The sequence below is a fragment of the Schistocerca gregaria genome, chromosome X (genome assembly GCF_023897955.1).
Source record: "Schistocerca gregaria isolate iqSchGreg1 chromosome X, iqSchGreg1.2, whole genome shotgun sequence".
NCBI classification, from domain to species: domain Eukaryota; kingdom Metazoa; phylum Arthropoda; class Insecta; order Orthoptera; family Acrididae; genus Schistocerca; species Schistocerca gregaria.
Window position 1 is genome coordinate 692,583,953 of NC_064931.1, and position 25,470 is coordinate 692,609,422.

The 25,470-nt window shown below is 38.3% G+C and overlaps 1 protein-coding gene across 5 annotated transcripts in view; it reads left to right on the forward strand.

Moving 5' to 3' along the window:
- LOC126297552 (palmitoyltransferase ZDHHC15B) overlaps positions 1–25,470 on the forward strand; it is a 264,807-nt gene that overhangs the window by 60,872 nt on the left and 178,465 nt on the right. For all 5 annotated transcript variants that reach the window (XR_007552542.1, XM_049988478.1, XM_049988479.1 and 2 more), the window contains exon 2: positions 19,483–19,509. Coding sequence is in view for 4 of the 5 variants with exons in the window: in XM_049988478.1 (XP_049844435.1) it covers positions 19,483–19,509 (27 nt within the window). In the remaining variant the exon portion in view is untranslated. The remainder of the gene's footprint in view (positions 1–19,482; positions 19,510–25,470) is intronic.

The following is a 25,470-nucleotide window of genomic DNA, read 5'->3' on the forward strand; positions in this document are numbered from 1 at the left end:
CACACTAAAAGAAAAGCTTGAAAAGAGGAAAACCAGCTGTTATGTGAACATTGTGAGAAGAGGGAGACATTTATTTTTTGTGTAAAAAAAATTCAGTGCCTGGAATGAAAAACAGAACTATGCAAACAATATGCTGAACAGTTGTGAAGTGCAAGCAGTTTTCCTTATTGAAAAAATATGTACTGTATTCTTTTGGTTACAGTATAATAGTATTGTTTCTTTGAGTTGTTTGGCACGTCTATTGCTAAGTGAACTTATTTTATAACAAAATGATAGCTGTGAATGTTATACACACATTTTGTATTCTTTAAAAAACATTGCTGTTCTGCATTATTGGTAACAAAGCTTGGATTATTGTAAAAATGCAAAAACAAACTACATTATCATATGTCGAGCTTTTCTTGAGTGGCTCCCATTCAACTCTAAATATGCAGTAAATTAATATTTTTACTAATCCACTTAGTACAAAGATTGCAGTCAAAATGAGTGAGTTTCCCATAATTTTTTATGTTGAATTAAAGCAACTTGTCCAAAGCATACATACATAGTTATGTCAGTATATAGTATTTTATTAGTTGTTGTTCAGTCACTAAATACTATTCTGCACAATCGGATTAGATAGTTCTATAAATCTTTGGAAATAATTAAGTAAAGCAGTCTGGTAGGCTTTACCACAAACTATGTCCCAGAATAAGTACCTCACAAGTTAAGAGTTTACGATATACTATGAAGTCTAGCTCTATGGTATTTGGTGTCATAAAATCTAATTATAAGATGACATTCAGTTTCACACACTGCTGGAAGATTGACTCATTCTTTAAAAAATATTTTGCACATTTACGCATTTCAGTTCTGTTGGCTGCATCCTCTGCAAATGACAAACATTCAAAAACACCCCTACTAAGAATAGCATTTATGTTCTAACATGATGTACAATTTTCTCTTCAGAAAACTACTGTCCTACCTACAATTTTGCCTTATAGTTAATTACAAATCTTCATTCCCATATAGTGTGGAGTTCACTCAAAGGACTATAGACAGTTGCTATGAAGCAGGAATTTTTCCTTATTTGCTGGAAATCTTAACTATCCCAGATCCGACTGCAGGTTTCCTATCTAACAACTTCCAAAGGCAACACACATTTTATTTTCAGTGTTTCACATAATTATTAAATAATTTAAAATGCTGCCATAAACTTGTAATTTAAGATTACTCATTAAGAAGTATAGGTTAACGCAATAAGGTTTTACAAAGAGAAATTCTGCCTTGAGACATGTGCACAAATAAACGAAATACATTCATCCAGTATTTGAGAATGACCACGCACACTTACCAACTTGCAACAAGCCTACGCAAAACTTTTGCTCACTGCCTCCCCCCCCCCCCCCCCCCCCCTCTCCCTTCACAACATTGAGATGCATGAAAAACTTTCCTGTGCTTAATAAGGGGTGCAAGTGTGTCTGTCTTCAATTATTTAATGAATTGGGGGTTTACTGGGTATTTGCTATTTGTTATGTCTAAAAAGAATTAGTTCATATACATAAAAGGATATAACAATTAATATATTCAGATCCCTTAACAGTGGACAAGGCACTCTGGTCTTTTCGTGGCACATATTGGTGATTTTTGCTAGGTCAGTATTCTTTTCACGATTCCTGTGTGTTCCTAAAAGGTTATGCCACACCTAACCACAGATTCAAAGTAACTGTGGTACACTATTTTTCTTGCATACATGCTAGTTACATTGGGTAAGATTGTCAAAGAAAATGACAGACTATTTAATATATTTGTCAAGTGTGCAATATGTGATGACCACAAATGAAATGAGGTTTCATTCGGATGCAGTCCAAAGAACTGTAAAAACTGCTTTCTTTAGGTCGTGATTTTTGTGGGTTATCTGAATATGATTTGTTTTTGATTGTTTGGTTTGAATGTGTGATAAAATAAATGTCCAATGTGGTTGAGGTTCTGTAAAAGTGAAGTGCCTATTTGTATAAAAATGAGAATAGTGACACTACAGCCAGAGGGAGCTTTGGCTTATGCCAGAAAAGAGTTTTCTCAGAAGTAATTTGTACACTACTGGCCATTAAAATTGCTACATGACGAAGATGACATGCTACAGACATTAAATTTAACCGACAGAAAGAAGATGGTGTGGTATGCAAATGATGAGCTTTTCAGAGCATTCACACAAGATTGGCACAGGTGGCGACACCTACAACGTACTAATGTGAGGAAAGTTTCCAACCGATTTCTCATACACAAACAGCAGTTGATCGGCGTTGCCTGGTGAAACGTTGTTTTGATGCATCGTGTAAGGATGAGAAACACCTACCATCACGTTTCCGACTTTGATAAAGGTCAGATCGTACCATATCGCGATTGCGGTTTATCGTATTGCGACATTGCTGCTCACGTTGGTCGAGATCAAATGACTGTTAGCAGAATATGGAATCGGTGGGTTCAGGAGGGTAATACGGAACTCCGTGCTGGATTCCAACGGCCTCTTATCACTAGCAGTCAAGATTACAGCCATCTTATCCGCATGGCTGTAACGGATCGTGCAGCCATGTCTCGATCCCTGAGTCAACAGATGGGTACATTTGCAAGACAACAACCATCTGCACGAACAGTTCGATGATGTTTTCAGCAGCATGGACTATCAGCTCGGAGACCATGGCTGAGGTTACCTTTGACGCTGCATCACAAACAGGAGTGCCTGCGATAGTGTACTCAACAATGAACCTGGGTGCACGAATGGCAAAACATCATTTTTTCAGATGAAGCCAGGTTTTGTATACAGCATCATGATGGTCGCATCCGTGTTTGGTGACATCGCGGTGAACGCACATTGGAAGCGTGTATTAGTCATCGCCATTCTGGCATATCACCCGCCATGATGGTATGGGATGTCATTGGTTACACGTCTCGGTCATCTCTTCTTCGTATTGATGGCACTTTGAATAGTGGACGTTACATTTCAGATGTGTTACGACCCATGGCTCTACCCTTCATTCGATCCCTGCGAAACCCTACATTTCAGCAGGATAATGCACGACCGCATGTTGCAGGTCCTGTACGGGCCTTTCTGGATACAGAAAATGTTGTACTGCTGCCCTGGCCAGCACATTCTCCAGATGTGTCACCAATTGAAAATGTCTGTTCAATGGTGGCCGAGCAACTGGCCCGTCACAACACGCCAGTTACTACTCTTGATGAACTGTGGTATTGTGTTGAAGCTGCATGGGCAGCTGTACCTGAACACGCCATCGAAGCTCTGTTTGGCTCAATGCCCAGGCATGTCAAGACTGTTATTACGGCCAGAGGTGGTTGTTCTGGGTACTGATTTCTCAGGATCTATTCACCCAAATTGCGTGAAAGTGTAATCACGTGTCAGTTCTAGTATAATATATTTGTCCAATGAATACCCGTTTATCATCTGCATTTCTTCTTGGTGTGGCAATTTTAATTGTCCAGTAGTGTAGATGAGATATTATCTATTAGTGTCTCTCTGGGGATCTTTGGTAGACGTTTAACAATTTTCCTGATGTTTCACCAGCACAAGGGGCTGGCCACATCAAAGCTGACATTGTTAAAGCTGCTGACAGACTAGCAATAGAAGGCATACCTTTGCCAATGTTACCCACTTATACTGGCAAAACATCAGGAAAATTGAACATCAGTTAAAAATCCTGAGACAAAAGCCGACAGCCAATACGTCGGCGATTGGCTCTGAAAGCCTCGACGAAAAAAATTTATTTGAGCTGTAGATTAAGTTTTTCCTCAAGCTATGAAGTATAGTGGCATAAAGGATAATTGCTCATCCTGGTATGCAACCAGTACTAGGAATCATGAGAATAAGTTTGAAGCATAGGTGCAGGTCTATTACTTTAATATACAGTGAAAAATCTTCAGTAATACTGTAGCAAAGTTTTATCTAGAGACATTTCACAAAATCCTGAATATTGACATATTTTTTATTACTTGATAACGCAGCACAAATATGCAAATACATGAACTAGAAAGTCACCACATTAAAATGAAATAAAGTAACATCAAACAGCTGCTTTTACTTAAGTGTTTGTTTGTTTTGTGGACAAGTCACCTACCTGTGATGGGAATTATAAAATTTTTGACAGAATTAAAACCACTTTTAGCTGTTCGAAATTCTGCTAGCAGATAGTAAAAAACTGTAGTGAATAAAGTCAAATCCTGACTACAGTAGAGACGAATGTTAATATACATGTCCCTTGCAGGTTACCTGCTTTGATTGTTGAAAAAATTGGAAGTTATAACAAAATGTCAAGACTGTAAAGGTTTGGTACTAAACAGTGTAAATTTAGAAGGTATCAAGCATTTGAATCCTAACACATGCTCTTAAAACAGTGATAAAATATTATCATATAAAAATAATCATGTATATTTAGTGCCTTGCTTTTGCAAGGTCTCCGATTTTGTAGCTTCGTGTCACTTGTTAAGGAGGAATTGCTTTGCGATATCAAACAAGGTTCATTGGAATGATTACTTGCAGAATCAGCATGTTATGCTAATAGTGTGTCAACAGCAAGGCATGTCCAAAGATAAAACACACAACTGTTGCTCAATTTATCATAGAATACTGCATCAGCCTGTTTTATTCGGTTATTAGTTAATGGGTAAAGTTCCCTATACTCGTAGGAAGACAGAATGAACAGATGGCCATTTTCTTGCTAAATTCCAGTGAGACCTTTGCAGAAATACTGAGAAATTGCAGAGCACCACTTAGGTGAAAATGTCAAAACATTTTTGTTGAAATTAATCCCAAAAGATGGCTTTCTGAGATCACTTTATCATCTGGGCAGACTTAAGTGTTTCATGTCTTCGATAAAGGTATCCATCCAGCAATTCTCTAATTTTTCGTGATGTCACCTACTACTTTGGCTAAGGCTGACAGCCTAGTCTTTCACTCTTCTTGTCAACTCTCTAATGTTGAAGAGATCCCTAGAGATTTTGGAATGACATCTTTTCCTGGTGTTGTGATCTATTTGGGATGCACAAAGCATTCTTCTGAGCATATCTACCTCCATTGTTTGCAGAACCTGCTCATGCCAAGAATTTGAATGCAAATATACTGCTTCAGTTTGAAGCAAAATGGAACTTTTGTGAGCAAAGAAATTTTAGCTTGCATCTGGGTGGTGGTGGTGGTGGTGGTGGTGGTTTCTACCATCCACAATATTTTGACTTGGCTCCAGCCAGTCATCTTCAGGTGAGCCATTGAAGACTTCCCCCCATTCCACAATCAAGTCAGTCTTCAGTGACTCGTCAGAGTATAACAGGCAGGTCCCAGTTGAAATGTTACAGTGTGGACAACAATGACCACCTGCAAGCCAAAAATTTCTTTGATCATTTAATTCACTGGAAAAATGTTAAAGTGCAATTCTCTTACCTGAGAATACTTGTGACAAGTTGTCATCCATCACTATACCACCCATTTGAAAAATATGGGATTGCAGAGAATGGGAATCAGTGAATTTGTTGATTATCACATCAAAAATTGTGCCACTTTTTTGTGTGCCACAGTTCCCACTCAGTATAAAATAAGTTTCTCTCTCTCTCTCTCTATTTTTTTTTTTTTATTTGCCTCCCCTTAGTTGCTACAAATTTTTGGAGGTATGTTCTGTCTATGCAGCGAATTGAAGGCAGTTTGTTTATTGTCATGTGTATTTCAATTCTTTTATGTGGAAAGCATCCTCAGTGGCCTGAAATTCATCTTTCTTTTTATTATGTGGTAGATACAATATTCTGCTATGTGGTTTGTGTAGTTTTCCCCCTTTCTAACATCCAGCTTCTGTTCAGTAATTGAGCATTCAAGTTTGTCCATAGTTTTACTAACCTGTCTGTCTGTCAGTGTAAAGTAGCCTCTGTCGATAGGGCATGTGGAGGTCAGTTGTCATAACAATAACAACACAATGAATGAAAAATGGATGTGGAAATGGATGCTTCTGGTGGCATTTTCCCTCTGCAGGATTACCTACCATCCAACTAAAAATGATAGTTAGTTCCCCCTGGGGAAATTTTTTTCTCCAAATCATTGTAGTTCAATGCCAAGGCTCTTTCTTAACAATTGTGCTTTAGTGTCACGTTCCCAATAGCTAGTTGTCAGTATCTTCTACAGTCACATTATTGTCGTCATCATCATTGTTGCTCTTTTTGTCATAATGATTATTCATTTAATGTAATGGCATGTGTAGTCATTGTGACAAAGATGTGATCGTCAAGGAACAAAACAAAAAGAAGCTGGAGAAGTCATTCTAGTGCCTATCCTCTTGTATGCAAAAATGTGTAAACAGGTTATTTGTAAACTTAAAAATCTGAAAAGCTGGAGCTTCCTAATGCACAGCAGCTTTGCAAAAGGCCATCTAAATAAAGAAGAGCAAACAATTAGAAGACACAATAGCTGAAATTGCCAGAAAGGTATTGCAATGTGCAGTAACACGATTTGTAATAGTCCTGCAGAGTTTCTGTAGCAATGAGACTGAAAGTGTTTGGAATTCTAGGCATAGCAAAGGTAGTATACAAAAACTGGAAGAAATGTCAAATTTTCAATTAGTAGCAAACTCACTTGTGTTTTCTAAATATAGTGAAATGAGTTTTTCATTTAACTGTGTATTCTCCCCCCCTCCCCCCCCCCCCCCCCCCCACACACACACACACACACAAAATTACAAACTACAGAACCATCATAAATGTCAGAGGCAAGGCCGTACTTCTACTTCACATACAGCAGCAAATTACTTAAGTAATGAAAGTGCAGCCCCACAATTGTGGATCAGATGATTTGCAAATTTACAGCACATAGAGCTTGCCAACTGATTTTGATTCCTCGGCAAACTAAGGGAGAAAACTAAATATTTCACACATAAATATTGTCTTGCTTCAGAAAATTAATAGTTCATTTGCACCGGAGAAGTGTGCGTGCTTGCATTTAAAAAAAATTGCCGGGACTTGCACTGTGAGGGTTTCATAGAAATTTAATTATGTATATAGACAGTTCATCCAGCCTGGTAACAGAGAAACTCGATGATTTTTGCCTGTTATCAACACTGATACTTGAGATACATTGAACCTAGGAATTTAAAGACTGTAGAGTATGTTTTAAATTTGAAGTTGAATAACAAATGCCAAAGAAATATTGTTTCATGTGATATAATTACAAATTAATTTTCTGACTTTTTTTTTTTTAACCCTGTACTTCTGCTGTTAAACCTTGCTGCTTCCAAATTTCATGATTTTAGGTCAACGAGATGTACTCTATAAGTTTTGATGAGTGAGTTTGCAAGTACCAAAATATGTTACATAAATGGCTGCATCTTTTGCTTGCCTTGACTTAGACGCTTCAATTTTGCACACCATAAGGGACTATAGGCCTTGGTGTGTGACACAAAAAAATTAATTTGCTATGTCTACCTTCTTCCGAGAAAGAGTTTTGGCAGACAGATGCACAACAAAGTGAGCCTATAAGGTTTCCATTTTTTACTGACTGAGGTACAGAAACCTAAAAGAGGGAGGGGGAGAGAGATGTGAGGGAGAGGAGAAAATCATTGATGGCTCTGTGTTGAGATTTGGGCCTCTGCCAGAAAGACTACTTTTGCAGCACCAGATATTATTAGTCAGATTAGCTATATGGCCTAGACATTTCTGAAATAATGGCAGATAATTTGTCTGTTTGGTTCATGCAAACAGTTAATTGTATATAGGTGAAAGGAAAAAAACTACAAGCAGCTGGAGTTAAACTCTGTAGTCTTCAGTTTGGATTTAGATATTGTATCATCTGACTGACTCTACCATACTATAGTTCATACAAAAAATCTTAAATCTGTCTGAAAACAAGTTTAGTATTTAGGTGATTGAACTTCATGTTCATTTCGTTTCCCAAAGTGACAAACAGGAGACGAAGGTAAACATAAGAGAAAGCTAAAAAAGATAGTTGCAGGCATAATTGGTGTAATGTACAGGAGAATTTAACAAACAATAGAGAACTATAAAATAAGCAGCTTTTATCACTGCTACAACTGGAGAAGAGCAACACGCAAAGGCCTTTGAGGGGAGGCATTGCCCATATCAGGAAGGCGTAGGGAGGAAGGAATGGGGTTATGGGCTCATGATTTGTTACACTCCTCTGAAGTATGGAAACTGGAAATAATACACATTAAATAAATGTATTTGCCGAATTATGTGAATAATTGCAAAGTAGACTGTTTAGTCGTACTTGAAGTTAAGTTTTTGAAATTGTGATGCTAGTTCTATTAAGTGTCTTGGAAGGAAAGTATGCTTATGTCTGCACAAATTGTAAAGTAATCATTCCTGTGTGTTGTGTATAATATGGTGAGAAATACATATAAAAAAAATACTATTTGTTGCCACAATGAGATGATGGAAACAGCATTCAGAAAATTGTGTTCATGACATCTGTCTGACTGCTTCGTAAACACCAAACAGCTACTGCAGTTTCTCACATTTGGGATCAAAACAACTTACATATGACTTACTTTCCTCACAGGATCCTCCCCTCCTAGGCCTTAATTTCATGGTAAACGGACTGCCACAAAAGATGGACCAGGATGGAGCAAGGAATTGTTAACAACCTTTCTGATAATTCATTCTATTTTCCTTTCAAAATAAAATAAAAATTACAGAAAACATTTTTCAGGGTGCTTTTGGCAGGCATGGAGTGCCTTTCTTCGACTGGAAGGTCCTCTGTCTGATACCTTTTTTGTGCTCTGCCTTTCAAACAGATGTACACTATTGCTCAAAAGTTTTCAAACATTAGTGATCTTGAGAAAAATGAAACCAGAAATGCTAGAAATCCTTACAAGTCAGATTTGTGATGATCTTTTATTGTAACTAAATACATGCAGTCAAATTTTACTCTCCTCAAAGTAGCCTCCTTTGGCTTTAATCACTCTTCTGCATATGCAACACACTCTTGGATTTCCTTGGTAATATGCCGCCATTCGTCTTCGTCAGGTCCAGAGGTAATGAGCGTTGGTAATAGGCCTTCATTTAACTTCTCTGTCCAAGTGATCCTAAAGCAGTTCAATAGTAACAGTTAGTGGGGATTGATGCAGCCAGATCATATTTTTCAGTTCATTTTTTTTTTTTCTAAATTTGCCAAATACACTTTGTACAGTTTTGAAGTGTGTTTAGAGTTGTTATTTTGTTGTAGGACAAATCCCTTGCCACATGATACTGTAGAATCTGATGGTAATCCTCTTTCTTCATTGTTCCGTTTATATGTACAAGGTCACCAGCCTTACTGCCTCCAAAACATCCCCAGACTATGAAGGAATCCCTTCCATGGTTTAATGTTGGAAATACACTTTGGTTTCCAGGTGAATGAATGTTACACCAGTGAACAAATGTGCATCACTTTTTGTCAAAGACTTCAAATTTGGCTTTCTCAGTAAAACACACCTTTTTCCACTGATTTACTGTCCAACTTTCATGTTGTCTTGTCCAGTGTAGCCTCTTCTGCCCATTAATAGCAGTCAGTAATGGTTTCTCAGCTGCCACATGCCCATTAAGGTTCAGTGACTGAAGAAGTCTTTTTCACAGTACTTACTCACCAGCTTCCCCTATTATGGTTGAGGTCTGCTGCTAAAACAGGTGCTGTTTTGAAGCAGTCACATTAGCTTGTGATTACTATTTTTTGTCACCACCCTTTGATGTGACTTTTGGCCTACGTTTAGAGGTCCATATTCTGGCCACTATCCACGTGCTTCTGCAAGGTATAATAGACACATCCCAAGGAGACATGTTCTTTATGTGCTATTTGCCACATAGTAAGACTGGCTGCACATAAAGACACAATTGCAGAATGTTGTTCTGTTGAAAACTCCTTTCTTCATCCCATTATCAATGTTTACACTGAGAACTCCATGAAGTTCACTCTTTGATATCTCATGCATAACTACAGGCCCCCTTTCTTACTTGTAACTGTGTTCACAGATTTGTAGATGCTCTATGAACTCTATATAGTGAGAAAAGAGTATATTATGCCTCCACAATACAAAATAAGCGGCATGCAATGCTTGGAACCTGAACAGCATAACAATGGAAAGTGGGCAATAGTGTAAAAATGAGGTATTTGGAATAGAATTGCTGGGTGATAGGAGTTATATAGTGTTAATGAAATGTAAAGTATGAGCCTATATGTATAAGCAAGAAAGGTAAGGTGCTCAGATACAGTTTTGGGAGTCACTTAAATCAATGTGTGTTCTCTTACATTGGTCTAAATCTGTACGCAGTATGCCCAGTTTACTTCAGAAGTCTCTTAGAGTTTGTTTTTCAGTAATTCAAAATATCTAACACCATGCCATACAGCAATTGGGGGTGTACCAAAGGAGGTGGTGAGACAGGCCCCCACTGAGGATGCAGGTGGAGGGGGTCTTCCATCTAATATCATAGTTTATGCATTACAAACCAGATTTTGTTGAATTAGGAGGAAATGGAGAAATTATTGATAAAAGCAAGTAAACTGTTTATAAAGGAAGATCATTTTGTTGTTTCAGATGTTAGCATGGCATGAAGGGGAAAATTGTGGTATTATGTGTTGGAAGTTAATTATTAATGGTGGAAAATCCAAGAAAGGTAGCTCAGAAACACTGGAGTTCAATCCTAGGATGGGGTATTAAAATAGGCTTAACTACTAAAATTAAAAATGGTGTCCTTGGTAACACATGTGGATGAGAACATTGAGAGAAGTGGGATTGGAGACAAGATACTGCATTTCAAGTTGCTACTGAGAAAGCTAAAAGTTTCAGCACTGCTAACAAGTCGTCCACACCCATCGACCTGCAGCTTCACACTCATATACTAGCTGTTGCTGTTCTTGGAGATGTGGAGGAGGGTTTGCTCTGTAATGACAACTTTTCATTTGGGTCTACCTGCTAGGTACATTAACACCCACCTCCAAGCCACCCAAATGGATGTTAAACAAAGCCAGCTGGATTGTTTACAGCAGCTTGGCTGTATTTTAACAAATGTCCAATATGTAGGACACAGTAGAAATTGTAACTGTCATTTGCAGGGTTGCAGATATGTCTGTTGTGAAGTTGTCTGTAAACATGGGAGGCGACCATTCCCATTATGGTCCAAGGAGTGCAAACCAGCCGTCAGGGACAAGCAAGTGGCTCTGAGAGTTTCAGTGTAATTTATCTGCTTATAATCTGGTGGCCTTTCACATAGCTTGGACAAAAACGCAGTGCTTTATTGTATTCATTGCAGGAATTTTTGCAGTATATTGTTTTAAATCATCAGCAGATAAATGGGAATCACTGCGAAGGATCAATCGGTAAGGTAATGTGTATACTGCAGGGGCCATTCAGGAATGGTGCTGTAAGCATTACTCTGGTTGTTGTAGCCCAGACAATGTTCAAATACTTTGAACAAATTCCATCTAATGCCAAACGAGCTTCTTCCTACACCCAAGCAGAATCTGGAATTAACTGCGAGGACATGTTTGGACTAGAGCTCCAGCAACACTAAAGAGCCAGACAAAGTGTACTAGACATGTTGCAATATTTAAAATATTGAGTGAAAACTCTACCTCCCCATGTCGTCGTCTTCTTCTTCTTCTTCTTCTTCTTCTTCTTCTTCTAACAGAACCTGAGATACAATACTGTGATTCTTAGAGGGAAGTAATCATGAGCACATTACTAAAACTCGGAAAGTGTTGTATCAGCCCAACTATTTATTGCATACTGGTTGTATGGAGAAGGCGCTGGAATAAATGGTAAACAGCTGCTTAGTATGAGTTCTAGAGAACAAAAAACTTCACAGTGGTCATAAATGTGGTTTTCCGTTGATGCCACTATAAACTTAACAACCTCATGCTTGTTGAGGAAACAATACAAAAGGTTTTTTTATGTTGTCATAACTTGACAGCAATTTTTTATGTTGAAAAGGCCTCTGACACACTATGGAGACAAATTCTCATGTGGCAACTGTGTTAATGGGGCTTCTGTGGTTGTTGTCCCTCTATGATGTGATCCTGTATTTTAGGTTCAGAAGCACCGTCATATCGACATACCCAGGAGAATGATGCCCTCAGATGATCATTTTAAGTGTTACTCCTTTTGTAACAGCTGGCAACAGCATAGTGTCCAGTTAGGAACCCTGTCTGATGCTCTTCTTGAGAACAATTTTTCAATCCTCTTTGTCTTCTTCTTGAAACAAATGCTCGACAACTGCCACTAGCATTAAGAAAATTAGATTTATGCCAACAAACACAGCCTTCAATTTTAATTGTGTACATCATGTTTTTAGTCAAACTGATTTATGACTGAGGCACATTATTCTTAGTTTAATTGGGATCAGTAAAGTTCGTGGGTCTGATCGTAAATGAGAAACTCGCGTAGCTGTCACATATGAAACATCACAAGGCAAGAGCTCTAAACATTTTAAAGTGCCGTAGTGGTGTGTAGTGGAGGCAGACAGATTTTCTATTTTACAAATCCTTTGTTTGGTCATGTCTGAAGTATGACTGTGTTTTATACACAACCATCCTCAGCCTCTGTGCTAAGCCTGGGGATCCATCTCTCAAACATCCGGTGTAAAGTTCCTCACAGTGTGACATGTTTATAATGTTGGGTCAACCCCTCACTCTCTGACCCTTAATCTTGTTACTAGACCATCAAGAGAACAAATGTATGTAAATTGCAAAAGGGCAGCGAGGTTGTTTGGGCAGCCTGCGGAGCACAGTGGTGCAGACTTGAATGTTTTAAAACAAGGTTGGGGCAAGTACCCTCCTGGTTAGTAGTGAGGCCAAAGCAGTCACATGAAAATGAGATAGATGAAAAAAGTAAAGAAACGGTTTATTTAAAAAATAAATGCCATAACTTAATATGTATGTTTTCCCCACTGTGAGGCAAGATAGTCAATGCCTTCATAGAAAAATGTTTGTAGTTGCCTACAGAATCACGATTATACTCAGGTGTGAACCTCGTCACCTAAAGCAAATAGACAGCCGCAAATATCTTTAATAAGAACTCCAAAAATATGGACGTCACATGGGGAAAGATCAGGACTGTAAAGAGGATGTGTAAAGGCTTCTCAGTGAGACTAGTGCAGTATAGTCAAAACAACCTTGGCAGTATAGGCCTACCCACATGTCTGTCTCATTTTCATCTGACTGGCTCTTATAAACTTTGCAGAGTTTGAGAAATTTTGTAAATATATTGTATTAAAACAAGTTTTTATTAGTTTTTAGATAAGTGCCAAAATTTAACACTTAGGGTTCTAAGCAGGGTCATACTGCCAGCTTCTAAGCAGTTTCCCTGATAGTGTCTTTAGTATGAAACTTCCAAATTATTTTTAAAGTCTTTGATGTAAAGCTCTATGGAACCCTTAAGGAACCAGAGGACATGAACTGCAATTGACAGAATAACTTCCTTTGTCATCTCAGATTCTCCCAAAGTGCCCTACAGACTATTCAGTAAATGTACCCAGCATACTAAAAGGTATCAGATAGATTATATAATGGTAAGACAGAGATTTAGGAACCAGGTTTTAAGTTGTAAGACATTTCCAGGGGCAGATGTGGACTCTGACCACAATCTATTGGTTATGACCTGTAGATTAAAACTGAAGAAACTGCAAAAATGTGGGAAATTAAGGAGATGGGACCTGGATAAACTGAAAGAACCAGAGGTTGTACAGAGTTTCAGGGAGAGCATAAGGGAACAATTGACAGGAATAGTGGAAAGAAATACAGAAGAAGAAGAATGGGTAGCTCTGAGGGATGAAGTAGTGAAGGCAGCAGAGGATAAAGTAGGTAAAAAGACGAGGGCTGCTAGAAATCCTTGGGTAACAGAAGAAATTTTGAAATTAATTGCTGAAAGGAGAAAATATAAAAATGCAGTAAATGAAGCAGGCAAAAAGGAATACAAACGTCTCAAAAATGAGATCGACAGGAAGTGCAAAATGGCTAAACAGGGATGGCTAGAGGACAAATGTAAGGATGTAGAAGCTTATCTCACTAGGGGTAAGATAGATACTGCCTACAGGAAAATTAAAGAGACCTTTTGGAGAGAAGACAACCACGTGTATGAATATCAAGAGCTCAGATGGCAGCCCAGTTCTAAGCAAAGAAGGGAAGGCAGAAAAGTGGAAGGAGTATATAGAAGGTTTATACAAGGGCGATGTACTTGAGGACAATATTATGGAAATGGAAGAGGATGTAGATGAATACGAAATGGGAGATACGATACTGCGTGAAGAGTTTGACAGAGCACTGAAAGACCTGAGTCAAAACAAGGCCCCCGGAGTAGACAACATTCCATTAGAAATACTGACGGCCTTGGGAGAGCCAGTCATGACAAAACTCTTCCAGCTGGTGATCAAGATATATGAGACAGGCGAAATACCCTCAGACTTCAAGAAGAATATAATAATTCCAATCCCAAAGAAAGCAGGTGCTGACAGATGTGAAAATTACCGAACTATCAGTTTAATAAGTCACAGCTGCAAAATACTAACGCGAATTCTTTACAGACGAATGGAAAAACTGGTAGATGCGGACCTCGGGGACGATCAGTTTGGATTCCGTCGAAATGTTGGAACACGTGAGGCAATACTGACCTTACGACTTATCTTAGAGGAAAGATTAAGAAAAGGCAAACCTACGTTTCTAGCATTTGTAGACTTACAGAAAGCTTTTGACAATGTTGACTGGAATACTCTCTTTCAAATTCTAAAGGTGGCAGGGGTAAAATACAGGGAGCGAAAGGCTATTTACAATTTGTACAGAAACCAGATGGCAGTAATATGAATCAAGGGGCATGAAAGGGAAGCAGTGGTTGGGAAAGGAGTGCGACAGGGTTGTAGCCTCTCCCCGGTGTTATTCAATTTGTATATTGAGCAAGCAGTAAAGGAAACAAAAGAAAAATTTGGAGTAGGTATTAAAATTCATGGAGACGAAGTAAAAACTTCGAGGTTCGCCGATGACATTGTAATTCTGTCAGAGACGGCAAAGGACTTGGAAGAGCAGTTGAACGGAATGGACAGTGTCTTGAAAGGAGGATATAAGATGAACATTAACAAAAGCAAAACAAGGATAACGGAATGTAGTCAAATTAAATCGGGTGATGCTGAGGGAATTAGATTAGGAAATGAGACACTTAAAGCAGTAAAGGAGTTTTGCTATTTGGGGAGCAAAATAACTGATGATGGTCGAAGTAGAGAGGATATAAAATGTAGACTGGCAATGGCAAGGAAAGCGTTTCTGAAGAAGAGAAATTTGTTAACATCGAATATAGATTTATTTATCAGGAAGTCGTTTCTGAAAGTATTTGTTTGGAGTGTAGCCATGTATGGAAGTGAAACATGGACGATAACTAGTTTGGACAAGAAGAGAATAGAAGCTTTCGAAATGTGGTGCTACAGAAGAATACTGAAGATAAGGAGGATAGATCACGTAACTAATGAGGAGGTATTGAATAGGATTAGGGAGTAGAGAAGTTTGTGGCACAACTTGACTAGAAGAAGGGATCGGTTGGTAGGACATGTTTTGAGGCATCAAGAGATCACAAATTTAGCATTGGAGGGCAGCGTGGAGGGTAAAAATCGTAGAGGGAGACCGAGAGATGAGTACACTAAGCAGATTCAGAAGGATGTAGGTTGCAGTAGGTACTGGGAGATGAAGCAGCTTCTACAGGATAGAGTAGCATGGAGAGCTGCATCAAACCAGTCTCAGGACTGAAGACAACAACAACAACAACAACCCAGCATACTAAGTGGTCTAAACTGTGTAAGAGCACTTTACATACTATAATGTCAAAACTGAGTGAGGTGGTGTAGTTATAAGCACACTGGACTCACTTCTGGATGATAGCTGAAATCCATATCCAGCTATCCAGATTTAGTTTCTCCATAATTTCTATAAATTGCTCTAGAAAAATGCTGGGGTGGTTCCTTTGAAAAGTGCATGGCCAGTATCCTTCCTCATCCTTCCATAAACTGAACTTGGGCTCTGTGTCTAATGACCATACTGGCAACTGGGTGTTAAACTATTTTCTTCCTTTATAGTATCAAGGGAGGAAGTATCATTCTGCAGGGTACCAGCTAATGTGGGGAATGAGAAAGATAGTAGAGCAAGAAGAGATGCATGCAAAGACAATCATGTACTCCCTGTACTGTCCTCTTGGGTACTATTTCCTCATTATTTGAGGTGGAAAGTTAAGTCACTGGGAGATTACCGAGCGAGGTGGCGCAGTGGTTAGCACACTGGACTCGCATTCGGGAGGACGACGGTTCAATCCCGTCTCCGGCCATCCTGATTTAGGTTTTCAGTGATTTCCCTAAATCGTTTCAGGCAAATGCCAGGATGGTTCCTTCGAAAGGGCACGGCCGATTTCCTTCCCTAACCCTAACCTGCGCTCCGTCTCTAATGAGCTCGCTGGCGACGAGACGTTAAACGCTAACCACCACCATCACTGGGAGATTGGCTGGAGGTACAAAGTAATGAATTAAGACTGGTGAGGCATACAATTTTGCTGTAGTGAACGTTCTTCGTCACACGCATGGAAAGAAATAACTTTAACATGATTGAGAGTAGGGCCCTGTCCTCTTACTGTCATCTCCTCTGACAGGACGACTCACCTTTGGGCTGTGCTTGCGGTGTACCACTGTTGGTGCATCACATCTTACTTGACTGAATTTTATATTCTGGTGAGAACAGCAAGTTTTGTTGGTAATCATTTCGCCACTGTTTTAAATAACAAGCAAGTATGGAGAAGGTTTTAAGATTTCTGTGTTGTCACAATTCTTGCCTAAATTATCTGTGGATTGTTTTTATGTATCTGAATAGCTGCTTAATTCTTCAGTCAGTGATGGAGCCATCCATCATTATCTAAACTGGCTTTACAATTTTTTACTGTGTCTATTTCTCTTAATATTTATTGTTAAATTGAGTCACAGGTTTTTGTTTAAGCATTTTTAACATCCATTTGTAAAACTGTTACCCAACATTTACGTGGTCTCACAGTGGTTGGCTCCTTCCTGTTTTTATTAGGAACAGTCAGTCACACATACCAGGGAGTATCTTCTAGCACTTACTGCAGATAATTATTGTTTTATAAGTATTTCATGCCATGAATATAGTTTAGCTCTATTCAAGAATAAATGTGCGCACAATCATACAAGCTACAATATGTGATATTTACTTTCTGTTTTAACACGTTGAGAAGCAACCACTTCCTCCATTGTCATCATTAAACAGTCTTTAAAGTCTCTGGTTTGTGTCCCTCGGGGACTGTACTAAGAAGACTGCATATGAGGAAAGGCTTAATTCGAATGAAGTTCTCAGTTCATATACGGATAACTACATCATTGATAGATTTATACATAATTATTTTTTTTGGGTGAGTTACATTGTTGATGAGATGGGTCACAATATATTCCCTGGGGAAAAAATCATACTATAAGATAATAAAGGACCTATAAAAAAAGTGAAAGTAAAATTACAGAGAGATTCAGTGGAAACTTATCCATTAGAAACCTAAAAATTAAATGATTTAGTGTGTAGAAAATGCATTACGTAATAGTGTTCAAATATTTCCTTGACATTGTGATGTGTGTGGGTATTAAATTTTTTTATTATTACTTTTTTACATTGCTAATCATTCTTATACTTTGTATTGTCACTCCCCCATGCATCAGGTTAAATATATGTAGAAATCTTGGTGTGAGATGTAGTATAAGATCTTGCTACAAACAATAATTGGGTGAGTTTGCAAGTAATTTATGTGGTCATTGCTATTACTTTCAGGGATATAGCACAAATTTTGTTAAAAGTGAAAACGGTTTTCTCAGTATGTATGAGAACTTGTGATTTATATCAATGCACAGTGTGTGCTCTTTTCAACATGTCTGAAGGAACAGACACCATGTATTCATATAATTGATTCACCCAGATGTGCAATGAATCCACTCTCCTCAGTGTGGATGCAGAGGTATGTCTGACCTACGGGAATCTCAGAGTAGCAAGCATGGAGGAAACAGACAGGGACTGCGGATAGGCGGAGCTCGGTGGGAGTGCGTGTAAGCTGTGAGGCATGTTGAGTGTGTCCATGCATTTGTGATAACACGATGTCCCAGGTGGTGCAGTGCTTAACACACCTGTCCAGTAAGCAAGAGATCCCTGTCTGGTAGATATTTACACTTGTCACCTCTGATTCTGCATAATGTCCCGATGCAGCTGACATCTGTAATCCCTTCCCTTCTGCCCCCTCTACGCCTTAAATTCACACACAACTTTCGATTTATTTATGTGCAAGACTGTTTCCGTACAATGTGAAGGATTGTACTGAGTGAGTACACATTTGTGTCATCTCTTAGTCATAGTAATTTTACATTTCCAATTTGCAGACTGTTTGAAAACTGGCCATGAATAGTAGCATTTTGTGTTGAGTTCTCTGCCCTTTTAATGTCTGTTGCATTTTGCTCTTGTTAAGCACTCAAATTTCTACAGTATATAACCTGAAACTGTTTGTGTAACTAAGAATAGGTCTTAAGTATTACAGGGAAGAATGTTGCCTTTACTTGACATCTCATTGTAACCAAACTGTAGTTTCATTAATGTAAAAACGAGAATGAGAATAGTAAAGTTGTCACACAGTACTCTTACTATATTGCAAATGGGAGGGAAGCTAACTGATAAGACTTCAGTGTGCGTGATGAGTAACCATTTGTTTGTAGTGGGAACCAAGTGAGATGGTCCAGTGCTTAATAAAATGACTTTGCATTCAGGATACATGGAGTCAAGATCTCGAATTGAACATATTAAGAGCATGATAGTTTCCCCAAATCTCTTTCTGTGTATGCTGCAATAGTCAGTCAGGCAAAGCATTAAGTTTCTTGTCAAATGACTTTGTGCTTCATTTTAAATTACCCCACTGTTGACAAGGTGTTAAATTCCACCATATCAAACTTTCCTTTGACGGGAAGTGTTACTGTTTCATCGTTGCATGCAGTAGGTAACTGAACAATAGCAACTGTTCGTAGAACAAATTTTAATTAAATAACAGTTCTTTCTGGTACTTACAGCTACTTTTATTTGCCACATTTGGTCCCATTTACTACAAGAAAGGATAGTAGAAGCAAATTGAATGATGAAAGAACTTTTCTTCTTTGTATAGTTAGTTACAGCTTTGAATATATTAAGTAATGAGTTTTACTGGGAAAGCATTTTATACATGCAGAATTACTACTGTCAATTTTGATATTTCTCCCTCTTCCTCCTCCCCAGATGCTTTCCTTATAATCCACATGTGTAAAAAAGTCACTTTGCTCATTTCTTTTGCACACAACATAGCATGTATACTTCTCAGTTTATTCTGTTTCACACTTAAGCCTGTTTACATAAACAGCCTTGTGTCAATTATTATGTTGTGTGCCACATGGAAATATATTGTTTTTTTAATTTTCGTTTTCTTCTTATTTCAGTCACAGTGGTCAACAATGTAGAGAAAGGTGAGTCGAAAAAGAAATGTAGTAAACGCTGACACTTGCGAGGAAACTAGGATTGTTGGGCTGCACGTAAGACCATAAAATCCGTGTTGTGGGACTGTGCATATTCAGTGCATCTGCACATTAGCAGATGAAGCAGCACTATTTCACCACCAGTTCCCAATACTATTTCTGGAATCTTGTGTTATTTTCAGAATAACTGTTAATTAATGAAACTATAGCCATTTAGTTATGGCACCTGATAGTACTAATTTTAAAATATTATAGTGCAATTATAGTAATAATCCTTTGATAAGTCGGCTGAAATATGGAACTTGAGGGAATTTTATTTCCACATGGTGTCAAAGGAAAGTGCTAGGAAAATATGAAAGTGAGTGAAAGTCGCAAATGCAAAATATAAACACACCTGAGTAGCTGTATGTGAACTCATTCATAAAGTTAGCTCCAGCTCTGTCTTTAACATTGCTCTTCCTCCTAAAAAACACAATCAAAAGTAATTAAATATAGTGTGACCATTTTGTATGATGGTCCAATGAGCAGAACATTTTTTAGTTTTCTTCTTTTGAAATGGATGACAGCAGTAGCTGTTCTCAGAGGCAGTCACGTTTCTGTTGAGGAACAAAGAAAATAAGTTTGCTGCTGCAATTCCAAAGAATTGCCTCTCATGCAGAAAAAAAGATGGTCACAGTGCAGTGTCATTTTATATAATACACTACATATTCTCTGATGTGCCCACTTAAGCTGTGTGTGTTAATACATTGAGAGTGATAAATGACAAATCTTAGCAAGAGCATAAATGCCACTGAAGATTTTAGATTAGCAATTTTTATGTCAAACAGAATATTTGTTCATCATGTAGGCTTTATCAACAACATTAAATAATCAGACTTCCTAGACTTAAAGCCGATCGAATCTGACAGGAAAACATTTTTCAGATCTGTCGTTTTCTGTCAAACCTATCATTTTCAGGAGAAATTTCAAGATTTGGACAAAAATTTCATGGACTAAAATACGAAAGCACCGCAATTTTACCATTCCTAATATGGTTGAGGAAACCTGTTGGTATTCAAACCAGCTTCCAGCCATCTCAGAATGGATAAATACAGGTCTTGTATGGCCTTCAAAGGAATCTTATACCATTCTTTGTGCAAAATAGTGGCAAGTTCAGGTAACGATGATGATCTATGTGAAGTAGTCTACAGAGGCTCAGTAATACTGCAATCTGGTGACTAGTGGTCTGGAGGGATGTGGTAATTCACAAAGTCAGTCTTGTACGATGAAAGCTGTCAGAACAGGGGTCCTGCCATCTTGGAACACAGCATCACCATTAATGAATGAACATTGTACCATGACATGAGTTTGACTTGATCAGCCAGAATGGTCACACCATCTTGGCAGTAACTCAACCTCGCACAGTAACCATCTGGCTCAAAGACTGCCTAAATCGTCTCCAAACCCCTACCATGTTTCACCTGTGGGGCATTAACTTGGCCTGAAGTTGGAAACAGCATAATCAAAGACTTGTGTGACCAAATTACTTTCTTCCATTGCACCATAGTTTAGGCTTTATGGCTCCGGCACCATGTTTTCCTGTTATGGGCATTTGCTTCACTGATGAATGGTTTTGGTATTTCATTTTACCCTGCAATTCTGTGCTTACAGAGCTCCTATGTTGTTCTTGTGCTCACAGGCTTCACAAGTTCAGTTCAGCAGGGACTTTTGCAGCTGACCTGTCATGAGCACTAAACACACACTTTCGTCTGCATTGCAACATATTGGATGAATTTTTCTGCTTTCCCTGTACACAGTAGAAACTTAAATGTGCCTCTTGAAATACCAAGCAAGTACCTTGGTTCTGGAAGCACCCATTATTTGAGCACCAACAATTTGCCCACATTCAAACTCACTTAGCTCTGCCATAACAAATTCAAAAATATACAGAACACTGTTCTGATCATGACCTGACTCTTGCAACATACTGAAGACATCGCACAGGTACTGTTCATGGTCAAATACAACAGCACAGCCTGCAGGCTTGAGTAGTATCTGTGTCCAACCCCTGTACCTGGTTCCAATTTTACAGGTACTTTCCTGTGTCCAGTATATTGAGGGCCACACTTTCATTTGTAATAGCAGAATAAACTACTGTAGAGTTCCAGCATGGATGTGAGAAAGAGGTTGGTCTGTTATGCAGTGGTAACTGTGAAACAAGGAGCAAGAACCAATCTTGACACATCGCCAGTTGCCAACAGAAGAGAATCTCATAAAAAATATTGTCCATTTTCACTACTTTCTCTATCTTGTTTGAAAGACCAAGAAATTTTTATTTGAATAATGCATGAAAAATATTCTCAGCTTACATAGTGTGTTATCTTAACAGTGGTTTCAGATCAGTACTGCATATTGTTCTGTTAAGAGTGCAAAGTAAAGTTTGGATTAGAATAGTCCAGAATTAAAATTTTTAATAACTGTTTGAAAAAATTTAGAATAGCAGTGTATTGCCATTTGGAAGTTACTTTGTAGTAGTTAATTGGAAAAATACACGTAAGTTCAGAATATTTTTTTTATTTTATTTCTTTCTGAGATCACAAAATTACTTGTTTCTTAGACTACTGGTTCAGTTAGCAATGAGAATCTTCATACCTGCAACAAAACATTGGAAACCTAAATGCAACTGGCAGACAGTCTACGTCTTAAGACAATAAAATATGCCACAATGAAAAGGAATGTGCTTAAAATATGACAGTGTGTACCTGCTTTAAAACATGTCTTAATATATGAAGGTGATTCAATAGAAAACCTTAAAAGCTCCATAAAATTTCAAAAACTTGTGTGACAGAGTTGGTAGGTTCGGAAAGTGACAAAGTGACCAACAGAAAGCAGAATGATGCTGCATTGCAAGAGAAGGCAGCAGCATCCACAAAAAGATGGCTGCCTCACAGTCAACACACACTGTGAATGAGCAGTGATTTCTGATGTGTTTTTTTGTGTGTAGAAATTCATTGCACAGTATGGTGATTGTTTGTCACTGCAGCAAGTGTAAAAGAGGCGTAGAAAGTTAAAAGGTGATGTAGCTTCGGTGGGTTATGCCTCAAGACCAGGGCAGGCTTACTGTGTAGTGATGGACGAGAATATTACCTTGGTGGGGGAGCTCAAAAAGGAGAACAGATGTGTAACTCTGAACAAAATAGCCACAAGTTTGAAGACTAGTATTGGTTCAGCACAGAATATTGCTCACAATGTGCTGCACTTCAGTAAGGTTTCTTGAAGATGGTTCCATGTCAGTTTACTGCCGGATCGAAACACTGTTGCGTCGTTGCCTGGGAAGAACTTCTGCATCGTTGCCACATTGAAGGTGATGCATTTCTAGGAAAAACTTGTATGTGATGAGACTTGGGTCCACTGTCACCATACAGAAACATAAAGGTCAAGCGAGGAATGGAGTAACAGCTCATCACTGAAACTTAAAAGAAATTCAGCACTTCACCATATGTTGGAAAAGCTGTGCTCATTGTCTTCTGGGATGCAAATGGAGTAATTTTGGAACATTACATTGATATGGGAGTGACAGTAACCAGTGTTTCTTATTCAGACATGCTGAAAAGTCAACTTCACCATGCAGACAGGAATAAACAAGGAGTTCAGACTTCAAGAGTTTTGCTACAGTGACAGCACCTGACGGCCTACTGCCCATAAGACAGTTGAGACCATTCATGAAAATTAAACTTAAATGTCTGGTACATCGTCCCTATTCACCAGACCTCGCTCCTAGTGACTTTCATCTGTTCAGTGCTTTCAAAGTAGTAGTGGGAGGCAGGTATTTAAGAGGTGACAATGGCAGTGCATGACTGGCTGCACATGTGACCAAAAGAATTCTTCCACCTTGGTATCTATACATTTTGAAGCAATGGAATATGTGCATTCAATAACAAGAGATGATGTTGAAAAATTAAGTGTAAGTTTTTGTTCATTGTTGCAACTAACAATATTATAGCAATAATAAGATTTTCATTTGAATGATCCTTATAATAAAGCCATGGTGGCATAATCAAAAAATACACACAAAATCAGCTTAGCATTGTCCAGAATGTTTAAAATATGGTGTAAACTAGAACATGACCATGACCATGACAATGACAGTGTCATCCTTTTAACAGTGCTACTGTGGTACAGTAGCCACAAAAAATGTTACTCCTAAGCTCGATAGACGTCACTACTGTAATCCTACATGTATTGTTCAGTTATACAGGGTTGTCAGAAACAGTCTGAAGAACTTGTAAGCATGTTTCTGGATAGGTTGCGCTAAGAAATAATTAAGAAAAAAATTGATAATGGTGGGCCATATCTGTGTTTATTAGCATTGAAGTTAGCCAAACAAGCTGTCGGGCATGCAAATTGAAGCAGTCAGCCAGAAAAGCTTAGACTGAACATGTTCTTCATATGGTTTCCTGAAAGTGAACAAGAGGGTGATACGAAAATTGGACATGGGATGGCAGTATGGATCGAACCCGAGCCAAAGGTTTGTTGGTTGATTTTGGGAGAGGGGACCAAACAGTGATGTCATCGGTCCCGTTGGATTAGGGAAGGGTCGAAAAGGAAGTTGCCCATGCCTCTTTCAAAGAAACCATGCCAGCATTTGCTGGAAGCATTTTAGAGAAATCATGGAAAACCTAAATCAAGATGGCCTGATGTGGGTTTGAACCTTTGTCCTCCTGAACCAAAGGAAGAGCAGTCTTGGGCACTAGCATGTACACTATAACAACTGACACTAATTGTATCCCTGAAGCCACTTGAATTTGCACACTCAGTGGCCTAATTGGCTAACTTCAGTGATAGTTTACTTGGAAACTGTGTAAAGTTTCAAATTTTTTCTTAACAATTATTTCTGAGCACAATCTACCCTGTAACACTCTTACAAGCACTCAGACTGTTTCAGATCACCCTGAAAATTAAACAAAATGCCATAAAAGTGAAATAAACACTACATAAAATCTATTGTGGAAGTATCAAGTGTAAAAGTATACAGTGATGTAAAATGAAATATGATAAAAATGTAAATAAAGTTTAATTTAAAACTGTTGGAAATGTAATGGTTAAGTTATATGTGATTCTGAGATACTCTTGTGGTTGTATGCGAATTTATACTTTCTCGGCGAATCTCGATGAAGTCTTCTCAGGTTATCAGCCAAGTTAGTCGCAGAACAAAGCCTTGACTCAGCTGATCACCCAAGACTTCACCATCCTTGTGGTTATTTCAGATTAAAATAATAACACACACAAGAACAAGCTTATGTGGGGCTAATAGAATAATATAAAAACGATGGAATAACTAGGGAATGATGCAAAGGTGATCTCTTGGTGTAGCCATCAGAATGCAACATAGGTGAGAAGTGGTCAAAGGAACTTAACCGGCAGACGGTCTCTCGTACCCTGCGATGCGCCATAAAAAAAAAAAAAAAAAAAAAAAAAAAACCATTGTATCAGTCAATTAATAAAATTATGTAGTGAATTGAATATATAAACAGAGAAGGGACAATCAAACTAGAGAGTAATAACATCAATGTAAGAAAATGAAGAAAATATATAACGAACTCTATAGTACATAATGACAAGGCAAGATATATGCAAGTGAGGCATTCAGTGATTAATGTAGACCATTGTCAAATAAAGCAAAGTAGGCATTGGGTACAAAATCGCGCTGCCCATAGGCACTCTTGCCAGTTCCGGTTCTTTCGCTCTATGAATCTCAAGTGCTTCTAAAAAGTTAAGAGCAAGGCCTTTTTGCACCCTGTGGAGAATATGCGTACTATTCTCAATGCTCCCTATAGAATATAGTATGACCACTTCCTGCTAAATGCAACACCAAGAAAGTTTTGTTGCATGTCTGTGTGTGTTTCTTAGACCTAACATTAAAAGAGGGATTGGTTTGGCCAGTATAATAATGACTCCTGTATACCCCATTGT